The sequence below is a fragment of the Amphibalanus amphitrite genome, unplaced genomic scaffold, assembly GCF_019059575.1.
Source record: "Amphibalanus amphitrite isolate SeventyFive unplaced genomic scaffold, NRLGWU_Aamphi_draft 001097F_arrow, whole genome shotgun sequence".
In the NCBI taxonomy this organism is placed as follows: Eukaryota; Metazoa; Arthropoda; class Thecostraca; order Balanomorpha; family Balanidae; genus Amphibalanus; species Amphibalanus amphitrite.
In genome coordinates this window covers 47,296-60,422 of record NW_024882591.1, presented here as the reverse complement: position 1 = coordinate 60,422, position 13,127 = coordinate 47,296, and the positions used below count along the sequence as shown (strand labels likewise).

The window sequence follows — 13,127 nt, the reverse complement described above, 5'->3', positions numbered from 1 at the left end:
CTGATAATAAACAAAATCGAGACATATTGATATATTTGCAAAACAAAACACTTAAATATATTTATGTAGAATAATTTCTTACTTCTTAAACTTAAACCATGACAGAATGGATGAGGAAATATTTCTTATATTTGTATCAAAATGCTTTACTTGTAAAGATATTTGTCGAAATAAGCGAAAACCACCGATCAAACATCTATCAGCTGACGAGTCTTCTAGGTCACGTGACCAGTCATTTCTCTTTCAGAAGCGAGCAGAAAACACAACGCTGGGGCAAGTGGATGAGTGCGAAGTCAAAGTGCGATTGAATGAAAGTGGATCGAGAAGTTGGTTAGAGAACTTATACGGCCTTGGGTTAGAGTGTGATAATATACCCTGAGTGTGATTGGATATTTCAATTATTTGTTCATTTTGTTTTTGTGAAGGAGCGGAGTTCTCGTGGCATCCCAATAAGGTATGACTTTTTGTATGTCTGTTTGCCTTATCTCTTTTCCCCTGGGCGTGGTGGAAACCGTTACAAGGGCAATTTCAGTTGGTGACATACCAGGGAAATAAGCTAAAATTAGAGCGCTCTATTTATTGCTCCTGCCCCATGTTGAAGAGATACCCCTAAAAGCGTGATCTTTTATCGGCCCTTACGCAGCAAGGCAGTAATTCTCAGACCGGTGGATGGTATCAATAGAAAGAGAATGCATCAAAGATTAACATGAATTAATAAAAATAACATTAAAATGTTAATTAAGCGTGGAAATTAGTCCCAAACATAAGCTAATTATTGCTCCTACCTCGGCGACGGCGCTCCCCGCAGTCAGCGGAGAAGCTAAAATAAAAGCCACCATCCTCCTCCGTAAGTCAATTTTAGAGCGGCCGAGTGGGCCGATGCGGGGCCACCAAACTGAGGTGAGACGCGGCTAGCAATTGCAAACCGCCATAGAAATCAATACGTACAATATGGGATGATTACTCTGAAGCTGGAGTGAAGGCATGAGTAGATTGCAAGAAACGAAATGCATAGATTGGTTGAATTATGTACAATAGGCACAGCTCAGATGAAGCCATTTCTATGATGTTGACATATGACATAACCCTTCCTCTCCTCACCTATGACCTAAGTGCATTGGCAGTTACCGGCATAGTTTTTGAGCACGAGTGTAATTCGCCATCGGGCCGCAATGCATGTTGCTAGGCTGCTGCAATTACAACGAACATACGAATACTGCCTTCATTTGTAGACGTTTGTTTTTTTAGGCGGTCTTTGACGTGCAAGGGGGCATACCTGTCGACAACATGAGTTTCTCCGAATTTCAAAAACTCCCAGAATTTCAATTCCTTATGCACTGTTGTAGGTACAGCTATGTTCACAAGTTTTCGTTTCCTCCTGTTCTAGAAAGGATGATATTTGTCGATTTCGTGCGTCGCTGATAGGAGGGTGCGTTTAATAATTAGGCCCAACGCTTTCTGCATCCGCGAGTACCTTCAAAAGGGAACAACAGTTTCCATTTATTACACTATGGGACATGTGACAAAATGACAACTGGAACACGCATGAAACGGAGCTCATATCCCTAAAAATGTCTACAATCACTTCTTTTCTGACACTATTAGCAAATACCATCTCAAGTTGGGTGGTTGACAGACAGTCAATGGAGATCTGGGGAGACTGAGTGATGCCAATTCACCACTTAACTGATAATGAGGGCCGAGGGAAGAGAAACATGCAACATGCACAACTGACAACTTGACAAGTGACAAAACACTACCACTATTGCGCAGTGCACAACAAATTACAGCAGCTAGCCCAAAAAATGCTTTTGGTGGCTAATTGCAAAACGAGTCACTAATAAATGTCTTAGTTGCAGCTGAACACTGCACAATAATCACACTGTTCACACATTGAGTGAGATGCCACAGGTGGTTTGAATCACACTTTGATTCAACTGCAAATCTGAAGTGTTGTCATGAGGTTCATGCCTCCATGATCACAGCACTTTGGTTGTGGTTGGCATAACACTTGTAGTCTGCAGAGTTCCACATGAACTGCAGACACCTCATCTGGTGGTCTTCATGTTGCTCAACTTCTTCAGGAGGCAAATGTCGACCACCCAGCGGAAGCATGGTCCTGCAGAAAAGAAAGGTAATGCATAAGGTACAAACATTATCTGCTGAAACAGCCCCTTCAATTGGCTGTTATTAAACTTTTAACATAACATAACAACATGTATTCCATGTATATTACATTTGTTGAAGTAAAATACTGCTGGCTATTTCAAAACCAGAAAATGTAATTATATTGTGGCATAATTCACATGCTCAGCTATCAGTATCAAATAATAATTAATTTAATATTTGGCATATTCTATATAACACATTCATGGAATATTCTACTTCACGTCACAAGGACTCACAATCTTTCTGTTGGGTGTTTGATTGACGCATTAACTAAGTTTGTCTTAGGTTTTCTTATTGCAAAAAAAATCATATTGCATTATTGTATCAAAATACTGCCAGCAATAACAAAACAAGAACATGAAATGTCAATGAGCAATCCGCCTTTCCTAAAAAGGGATTACTTTGAAAGGAATTTTAGTTTCTTTTCAGGAAAAGGAGAAATGATTATCAGGTAATTATCAGAAAACCACTCAACCAGCAAGTGGCTGGGTGGTTTCACAGCAAACATCAAGCCAAAACATATACTTACATTTATCTAACAATTGAGCCATTTGACTACTACAAGGATATGTGAGCAAAATAAGAATCCAATTATCCTATGTTGACTTCCTTGCAAAGTTTATGCCTTATTTTATGAAAACGTGTCACTAGAATATGATACTTATCATCGAATATTATTTAATTTACGATTTATTTCGATCGGAATGCACATGGAGTCCCGCGCCATTTTCGTCGACGATGAATATGATCGTGTTTCATGAAGAGATAAGGGGTTTCAATGGTCTTTCAAAGCAATAATTTGATGCAAAAATTTGTAGGAAATAATATAAAGCTGGTTCAAATGGCCATCAACCATTTAAAACACCGAAAATACTCACAACTCCGTCCCGACGACCACGCAGCGCCGCGCACGCCACACTACTGGCACAATGCCAAAACTGCTGTCACAGCGGAAATGTTTTTTTTCTCGATTGCAATTGTGGAATTATTTATTAAACAGAAGATGATCTTTCCGAAAAACCGACTGATTTCATACACAGATGCATGGAAAATAAAAAAATCCCGGTAAGTTTATTTGTATTGTTTTGTCGATTTTGACATGCTCCTAGTTTGCAGCCATATTTCGATATGTTCTACAGGGAGTTCAGAATTATTTCAGGACCAATCTTTTCCTCATTCATTTTCCCGTCGATCATGAAATTTTTAGAGCGGAACAATTAGTTTCCAGGCGGTCCGAGCGGTTTTCGTGAGAAGGGTGCAAAAATCGGCGTCATTTTTAGAGCCTCGACACCAGCTCAACACAGGACCCTATGGGAGACGGTGAAGTAGCGGGAGCAATAAATAGAGCGCTCTTATTTTAGCTTATTTCCCTGGTGTGTCACCGACTGATTTCAAACTTCGTGTGACATTTGGATTGTTTTTGTTTATTGCAGTTAGTTTTCAAAGATCAGTGCTGCTTAAAAAGGGAAAACAAAATAAATACTGTAATGGAGATGCTGTTAAAAGTATGGGATGTGAAGTTAATTTAGGAAAGAGGGTGTCGGTGTGTGCTTGGTATAGGTCTTTAGGTTTTTATCAAACCAGGAATTTATATATGACTCAGTTTTTTGTCCATTTCAGCTGGCTGGACAGTCAGGGAGCCAGCCAACTTGTTTCCCCACTCTGCGCCCTGCGGTCATGGATGACGTGTTCGGCGCAGTCAAACTGGGCGTCAATGTGGACATCCAGCGCAGTGACGGTAGGTGCAGTGGGGTCATGCCTTTGATGTGATGGGCTGATGTAGCATGACACTGACATGTGGCCTGCGACACTGGTGCAGGGAATGTTGTAAATGTTGAAGTGATATGATATTAAGACTGTATGAGATTGGTTATGTGAATTGTCTGGGTACACTTACCAATGTCATCCTATTTCAATTACTCACATTCAATCCAGAATGATTCGAGGCAAAATGGCCAATGGGCCAAGTCTGTGTCTTCAGCACTTCCAACCAGTGAAATATTTCTTTTGCACCCTAGGATCAAAATTGAATATAAACCACACCATATTGTCACAATTTACAAGCCATGTATCAACCTAGAAAATTGTTCAAACAATCATTTAATGCCTAAAAATCAGGTACACTATAATTTATAAGCAAAAACAACAAAACCTAATCTAGCTTGGCCTAGACTTACCTAACATCACATAAAATTACCTGACCCAACATGTGGTTGGGTGTCTTATCAATGTTTTGTGTAAAAACTAAAAAGTATTATAAAAATTGTTATGTGGTTTGACTTTTCAACCTAAGAAGGGTGTGTTTTTTCTATTCACATTTTTGTGTTGTGAATTTCTTTAGTTTTTAAGGGGTGCAAAATGAGGAAATCACTGTTTTGTTAGAGCATTTTAACTTTAACTATTTGCAATACTTTGAGCTTTTTTAAGGACTGTTATAGCAAACTAAACATACAGAAATATATTTTTCAAATTAAATTTTCACACCATGCTTTTCCTTATTCAATGATCAACCTGTTTGAGACTCAAACCCACCTATGCTTACATGGCTGCCTTTTTCAGTCATGCATAGGCAGATTCAGAAAGGTGCTCTTGTACACTTGGGGGGGGGGCATGTCCCTGAAAAAGCATCTCCAAGTTTAAAAAAACACCTTGGATTTATATTCCTTATGCTCTGCTCCGCAGTTTAAAACAAGTTTTCCTCCTAAAAAATGGTTAAGTTTTCTCTCTTCCAGAAAAATAACAATTTTCATTACTTAGGCAGCCGTTAGGAGAGCGTTTGCCCCAAACGCCCTCCGCCCCCCGGATCCGCCGGTATGGTCGCGCGGGTTCGTCGGTGACCGTCGCTCATTAATTAGTGTCGTAGTGTCAGCGGCGCGCTGCCGTCATCGGTCACACCGCCGTGACCGGTCGATGGCCGGTCACGAGCGGCCGCCGGTCCGACAGCCGGCGGAGGGGGCCACTGAGGGGGGATCGGGGGGCTGATTTAACGGCATGTGCAGGAGAGAAGGCGATGGGTAATGGGAAGGACCGTGGTAGTAGTTTTGGTGCGACGTGTACATGGCTGGCGTGTAGTGTTTTCGATATGCAGAACACCAAGCGGTTGTGGGTTGATGAAAGCGGCGAGCACATTTTTTATTTGTTATGAAGCGTTATGCAATAGGTACTTTGGGTATACTTACGACTTTCTGCGTTCGGCTTCGTTGTGACTGCCCCAATCTATTGATATGATTGCATTTTGCTTGTAACCAAACTTCATTATGTACAGTACAAATACGTGCAGTACAAATATGTATAGTACCTACAGTACAAATATGCTGACGATCTAAATTCCAGTTTATTTCCTTCATTAAGTACATCACATTTCATTGCAAGAAAACTCCTTTCCTTCTATTTTAAGCGGCAACCCAAAAGTGCGGCTCGTGTCATGATAATTATCCTCCCATCGTGCAACCACTCAGCCCCGCTCGGCCCTACAAACCAGAGCTATGGAATTCGAGCTTCTTTTAATGTAATTTAATATGCATGACCTTGCTGCATAATTGATGGGAGGTGGAGGGAGAGACACTTAACGCTTCTTTCACCAACTTCCATTGTTCAAACCGTATGAAATATTTGTGTAATCTTGGCGTTATGGTTATGGTCTGGAATGTCTCATGGTTCCCTTGTCACCCGTATTTCCACTGCCGCATTTGCGACGTACTTTAAGTTGAAACTTGAATGTGTGTTGCACATTTTTGGCTCCTACGGCTACCGCAAATTGTAGTCCAACATTTCTCTGGCCCACAACCAGCATGTGAAGCACACTTTACTTAATCGCTATAAATGTGGTCGTAAGCTGGTCTAATGAGGGCTTCCCGTGAAGTTCTATGTGCACTGTGCACTGTGCAGGCCTGCCCCCCCCCCCCTTGTGCAGTGCCAGTATCGCCCTCGGTACCCCTTCCCCTCCCCACCGGGGCGGCGGCGGTTGTGGAGCCTGCGCCGTCCGGCCTGCTAGGGTCTCACGGGACCGCTGCCGTCGCCGCTTTGGTCCCGAATAACAAGCCGTGGTGGTGCAGTGCAGGCTACATGATAGCGTTTGGGACCGTTTGAAGAAAGGCTCGATGACCGTGTGATGCCCTTGGGATCTAATGGTCTTTGAGCTTCTTTCTGAATGTTGCGGGAACGTTCATGAGTTGATGTTCATGATGAAAGTTCAAGGTCACTTGGGTGTGTAACATAATAACTAAATAATGCGAACAATATTCGACTTCCCTCATCTGTAGCTTACCGTTCTGGCATATCAACAAAACATAGCGCACCACAATTGCAGCAGCTCAGTCAGTGTCAGCCTCAGTCGCGGCCTCGGCGTCGATCGTGGCATGGCTGTGTGTCGTGCACGTGGCATTAGAAACGTGACGTTCTAACGTAGCGTGCCTACACAACGTCCCTTGTATAACGCGTGGCGTGACATAATGTTACGGACGTGACGCCAGTGGGAGACGAAGTCGCTTGCGTTTTTTTCCTGGAGTGGGATTGGTGATTTTTGTTATATATTGGTGGCGGCTGTGTTTTGTACTGTCCGATCTAGAAATATGAGGTCAGAAGTATGCTCAGCGCTAATTCATGAACAAAAGTCATGAGGTGACACATCTTACGCTACTGCCGTACTTCATCCAGGCGGATCATGCGAGCATTGTTGCTAGCAATCCAAAGGTATGTTGAGTGCTGGAGAGCGGTGGTCCGGATCGAGTGCTATAGTGTATTGGGCACGCCAGGCTATGGCTGTGGCCTGACGGGCGGTGACGGTGAGCGGACCAGTATAGCGTTCTCTCGGTGAGCGGTGGGTGGAGATGGATGGTGGGCTGGATCAGAGCGGGGCGATACATTCCAGGGCGGTGGCTGGGCCGTTGTTCGGCGCGGTGTGGACGATGGTCAGTGGCCGCCGGCTCGGCGCGCGATCCCAGCGGCCCTCTGGGATCGATGTCGGACCGCCGCGCCGCCCCGTCCGCCGCTCCGACCTTGCCACCAGTGCCGAGGTCACGGCGCCGCTGGGACGGCCCGATGGCGTCCGACCACCTGCGGACACCGCCGGACGCCAGAGCTCGCGGCGCCTGCCTCGTGGATCGTATCCCGTGCCCAGCAGCTCGTGGGACTTGTAGCTCATAGCTCCGTCCTCTGGAGCTAAGGTCCGAGGCTCATGGGCACATGGTTCATGACCTGTGGTCCGCTGCTGGTGGCTGTATATTCTAAGGTCATGTGTTTTGCGGTTTGCAACACGTGGCACATGGTGTACGGCTCGTGACCCGTGCACAGTAGTCTGTCATATTCAGCATGGATTCGAGACCCGTGGCCGTGGCCTGCGTCTCGGTGCGCGGCCCGGGGATCGTGACTGAGGTGACACACACCCCCGCTGGAGGTGTCAAAAGGTCACGTGGGAGGCCAGCGTGAATGGCGTGGGCCGCGCGGGCACTGAGGAACGCTCTCAGGGAGATGGTGCGGGATCGAGGCCGGTGTTTTTATCTGTACGAGAGGGGGTGTTGCGTCAAGGTTTTCATTTTGTTGGGCGTGAGCACGGTGTATTTGATGGATCATGATTTGTGATCGTTTGACTGTTGTTTCCTGACGGGCGGATACCCGTCTTTTGACGGCCAAATTATGGTCAACTGGCTCAACTTGTTGATGGAGCTCCTGTGACAGGTGGGGTTTGGTGGCTCGGATCTCCCGCTCGTCTCAGCTCAGCCGCCGAGGTCCTCGGTTGATCGGTGTCTGTTCACCTGGGACCGCGCCGGCCGCCGTCCCCGTCTGACTCTGTGACGGCCCGACTGGTGTGCCGCGTGGGCCGCCGCACGGCCATATAAGGTCTCCACCGGCACTGACACACCGGAGCGCCGGGCGGAGCCGTGCCGCGCCGCGCGCGCTTCCCACGCGCCCGTCTGCCCGGCCGGCGGCTGATGCCGGTCTCGGCGGCGGCCGCCGCGCCGTGCCGGACCGGCCGGCAAAGCTCCGAAGGCTGACCGGTGCCGCGGCGGCTGACCCAGTTTGCAGGCCCGTGACGGCCGGTAGTCGCCGTCACCGGAGCAGGTGGCCGCGCGAGGCCGCACTTCTTCCTGTCCTGAGAGGGGTGGCTCCAACTCAGCCGGTGACGCGTATCATGCATAGAAGAGGAAAGAATGGGGAAATGATGCGGGTCGGTGATCAGTTTTTCCCTTTGCTTCATTCGTCGATGCCTGTGATTATGGTGGGAGGAAATTAGAGTCAGTCCCGTTGTATGTGCTGTTATGTAATTAAGCCAACTTTGTCGGGTAACATGTTCACGCCAAATGTTCTTAACCCACCTTGCTCGTCAGGCCACATTAACTTGTGGAATGTCTTGAAATATACGTTGTTTATGCAATTATTGATCAATCTATCGATTACTGTGCAAGTGATCATGTTTCCCGTTACGGAGTTGCGCAATATCGCGATGTTATCATTCGCTCCATTAATTGTATCGGAACTCGCCAATGCGACTCCCATTTAGGCGGTCAGCGGTCCGGTTAGTCAACGTCCGGTCCCGTGTCGGTACGACCCTTGCCTGTTCATGGTCTGCTCTGCAGTGGTCCGGCCCGCCCATAGTCTAGTGACTGGTCTGTGAGTGGCCTGGTCTGTCCATGGTCTGGTCTGTCAATGCTCTGGTCTGTCCATGGCCTGGTCCGCCCGCCTACAACAGCCTCTGTTCGACTGTCGGCCACGCGGCCGGCAGATGCATGCCGATCGTTTGCCGACTCGGCCAAACAAACAGCGTCGGCCGCGTCGGCGTCGGCGGGCGCGTTACATCATCGCCCCCTGGTGTGCCGACGGCGGCGCGTGCCCGCCGTCAGCACCGCGGGTCGCGGCTGGTAAACAGACGGCCGATCGGCGGCCCGGCGTCCCATTCATCGGCTCGGCGCGGGCTCACATTGCAGCGGGCCGCTCCGCAGAGCGAGGTGGGGTGTTAGGTCAGAGGATATTGCGTGATGTGAGTGATGAACTGATAATCGATGTCTGTCTTGGAGGCCGTTTGAAAGTTTGTGTACACGTTTAGCACGTGTTAATGGACGCGTTTTTTTCTGCTATGCCCGCCACTCAGCTCAGGAGATCGATGGATGCGAGTCCTAGGTCCCGCCGTCTTTGGTAGACCGTTTTGTAATCTTCCAAGTTCAGATGCCTTTTTTTGACGCTGCGGAATTTTATGATACATTTGGAATTGCATGTGATACAAGAACCAGATGCATTGTAACCGCCACGTTACACAATTACTAATGTATTTGAAACATTAACGACTTTTTGAACCATACTATTGTGTTGAACTGCATTCACGTTCGTGCTTCAAGTATCCGTGACCTTGTATGACTTCCCGTTTGTGTATGTATGTATTTTTTTTTTTTGAATTTACCTTGTGCTCTCGCCTTCACCATCTGTTACCCGTTGCGCCCGGGCTCAGTACGTGTTACCGTCGTGACTCGGCTGACCTGACCAGTGACCGGTGACCTCTCTGTCTGTCGTCAGGTCGCATCCACTCGGCGGTGGTGGCCTGCGTTAACGCTGACGCCAGGACGGTGACGGTCGAGTGGTTCGAGCGAGGGGAGACCAAGGGAAAGGAGGTGAGCTTGCACCTACAGATGCACTTCCGCCCGGCGGAAACCGACATTTAGCCATCTTCGTTGGGCTCCGTGACTGGCATTGGCGAAGTTACTTATAACGTTTCCGCTGCCATTTTTGAAGCCATGCACTTCCGTAGTGTTGCATTGTGCTTCCTTTGTCTCACTGAAGTTCCGTTCCCACGCATGGCTTTTGATGCAATTATTAGCTCTAATGTCCACATACTATTGCTAAGGCCCCCGTATGTACATTCTACAAAGCATGCATCAAGTCTACACGCGTCTACCTGTGTGCACGCGGTCCAGTGCACCCACCGGTGCGTCGGTGCTGCCTCGGTGCACGCGTGCGCTGGCGGTGCACCGCGGTGTATGTCTGTGCACCGTCGTGTGCGCCGGTTCGTGCGCGAATCGCGTGACGGGAAGGAGCTCGCCAAGCCTCCTGAGCTCGGTAGGTACGGCCGTGAGTCTGTGTGCCGGTCGGGACTGACAGGGATAGAGTCGTCTGGATATACTGCTCCTCGGCCGCCCTACATCCCCAATATGTCTACCACTGCCTCTCTCGTTCATCTGTGTCCCCATCTCCGTGCCTCCGCAATCTGTGCTGACGGGGCAGTCCGAGGGCTCAGCTCATGAGCTCTGCTGAGCTGCTGGACTGAGCTGGGCTAAGTCGAGCGGGGTGATTTGGCTGAGTGGGGCTCTGGATGGGCATGGAGTTCTGCCCTTCCCCGCGGTACCGTCCCTTTGCGGCGCCGCGCTGCTGAATTTATACACGCCTCTGTTTGTCAATGATGGAGGTTTAAATTTGTTTTCCACACTTGCCCTGTGATTTATGAGGGGGCTAATTGACCGTGCAAGGACGGACCCTTAGACCACGGACAAACATAAAGAGAAACGGGCGATTAGGCGCTTACTGGAGGGAAGAGTGTCCGCTGGCCCCTGCCCTTGTCAGCTATGGCCATCTGACCTCCGACTGACCCCTAGCGCCCCACCCCTACTGGGCGCCCCGGCCCCGCTGCCGCCCCCGCCCGCCGTCACGATTGATCCAGAGTCCAGACAGAGCTTTGGGGGCGGGCGAAAACGCTTCTAGACAGTCGTGCACGAGATCTGCCCACCGCCGCTTCTTTGGAGCTTCGGGTTACAAAGCCCTGAAAGCCCTGAGTGTGGAAGCCACTCATGGTGTTTATTGGAGCTGTCTAGAATATGCCCTTTTAACTACTCTTCTAAATGTATTGACATAATATTTTGATATCATCCAAACAGTCTTCTTTTTCCCTATGATCATCCTCTTTTTGTCCTTGTGAAATACATGATCTATTAGTTCAACCGTCTTTTTCACTTCGTCTATCCGTCCTTTTCCATCCACCATTGCTGACTCGCTGTTCTGCTGCCGTGTTTTCAGATCGAGGTGGAGCTCATCTTCCACCTGAACCCGAACCTGGCGCCGTCAGAACCGCAGTCAGTCATTCCCTCCAAACTCAGTCGGGTGAGTGACCTGTCCGCGCCGCGCTGCCTTCAGTTTCGTCACCGGTGCGTCAGGAATGGCGACGCGCAGATCTGACGACGCTGCGGTCTGCGTCAGCGCGTGGTTGTCGTTCTGAATGTGTGAATGTCCCCGAACAGCTGTCTGTTCGTATATGACTACTGGGAGTCACGCTATGCTGATTGTTGGGCTTTGTCTGTCTGTGTCTCAGTGGATTCCGCTATCGGTGATCGCCGGCCTTGTTCCGGTTCAGAAACTCCCCCGGCAACTTCCCTGTGCTCATTTCCGTAACGCGTCTGCTGAACTCGTCCCGTCTGTGTTTTCTGTCCTGTCCGCCTTGTTACGCCGTACTGTCCGTTTGTGTTCGTCGTTTTGTTTCTGTTCGCTGTCCTGTTTCTGTTCGCTATCCTGCCCGTTTGTGTTCGTCGTCTCGTCCGTGTCCGTGATCCCTCCTCATCTGCACTGCCGTACAATTCACGACAATCCGTCTGTTGTCGAGCGGTCGTCTCCCCTCGCTCCGACCAGCCGACCGTCCGCTCCTGCCGGTATGCGGTCATCACTCCGAGCCGCGCCGTGACGCCCGTCACGTGACGTGACGCTCCGTCACGTCAGCGCGGCGTCACGGGCGCTGGCCGCCAGCCGCGGGGCGGGGCGGGGAGGGCGACCACCTGGTGCCGATGGAAGAGCGACCCACGGCAGATTTGTTAGAATATTGGCAACTCACATTGGCTGTGAACGGCTGAGTGGTCAGCTGGTTCGCATCGCTGCTATCGGGGCTTCCTCAGCCGTCTGAGACGCTGGAGTTGGCTCCACTGACCGGGCCCCTGTGGCCGGCGGCCGGCGCGGGGGAGGAGGAGGCGCCGGTGACTCAAGACTGGCTATGAGTCACCGGCGGCCGGCCGCGGTCACCGCCTGCCCGGACGGGCGGACGGGCGGCGGTGGTAGCAAGGACGCCCCGGCAGCGGCGGCGGTGCCGATCGGATCAGCTGACTGAGGCGGGGAGCTCGGTTGGGCGGCTGAGCTTCACACCGCTCTGGGCTGCGGTCGATGCGGCGGCCGAGGGACGGGAGGGGAGGGGAGACATAGGGAAACAGGAGAGGTTTTCGCGTGGGAAGGGCGTTTACAGCGGTGTGCTGTAGCCAATTATTATCCTTGTGATACTCAGCTGGTGTATGCTGAGCTTCCAGCCGATCATGACCAAGTCGGTTCGTTCCTCGCTGCTCCTGTCACACACACATTATCAATATCCGCAGTCGCTGTGCTGTATCCTGTCCCCAGCCGAGTGGCATGGTTTCTCTCATCCCTGGGGTCCGCCGCTGTGGCGACTGCTCGGCTGTGTATCCCCCATTACCGGTCCGGTGCGGGTGCCCCGCTCCAGTGGAGTTGGACGGACACGGCTGGATGCCCCTCCAAACAGCGAGGGTGGTGCCGCCAGTCCGTCTGTCTGCTGCTGTCCGCTGCCCCTCCTTCCTGCTATCACGTCCTCCGTCGCCCTAAGTGTAGCTCTATCTCTTGCCGCCTGCCCACTGTTCTGGCGGCTGCCCTGTCGACTGCGCTGTTCGCTGCGCTGTGTGTTCGCTGCCCACGGCCGCCGCTCCAGCTATCACCTCCGGCCCGCCGCGCCGGCAGCCGGCGGTGACAGCGGCGGCACACGTGCGGCAGATCCGACGCGCCGAACTGTCGTCGGCTGTCCGGGTAGGGTGGTCGCGGCGCCTCTGACGGAGCCATCAGCGTGACAGGGACGGGAGAGATACGTGCCTCCGGCTGCGTTATGATACTGTGATTACGTGGTGAAGCTAGTAGATAGCTGATAGCTCGGTGATGAGATTTGTGTATCAGGCTGGCTCTGTGCACCACAGTGCACTGCTTGATAATGCTCA

At 50.4% G+C, this 13,127-nt stretch overlaps 1 protein-coding gene across 5 annotated transcripts in view; it reads left to right on the top strand.

Annotated features, from left to right (window-relative positions):
• The window catches only part of LOC122370096 (kinesin-like protein KIF2A), a 34,849-nt gene that overhangs the window by 314 nt on the left and 21,408 nt on the right, over window positions 1-13,127 (top strand). For 2 of the 5 annotated variants that reach the window (XM_043345361.1, XM_043345359.1), the window contains exons 2-5: window positions 248-454; window positions 3,790-3,907; window positions 9,676-9,770; window positions 11,167-11,250. In XM_043345361.1, the coding sequence (XP_043201296.1) occupies window positions 3,847-3,907; window positions 9,676-9,770; window positions 11,167-11,250 (240 nt within the window). In that variant the 5' untranslated portion in view covers window positions 248-454; window positions 3,790-3,846. Of the gene's footprint in view, window positions 1-247; window positions 455-3,071; window positions 3,235-3,301; window positions 3,490-3,789; window positions 3,908-9,675; window positions 9,771-11,166; window positions 11,251-13,127 lie in introns of those variants that run through there. The other 3 variants (XM_043345363.1, XM_043345360.1, XM_043345362.1) reach the window with 3 other exon arrangements.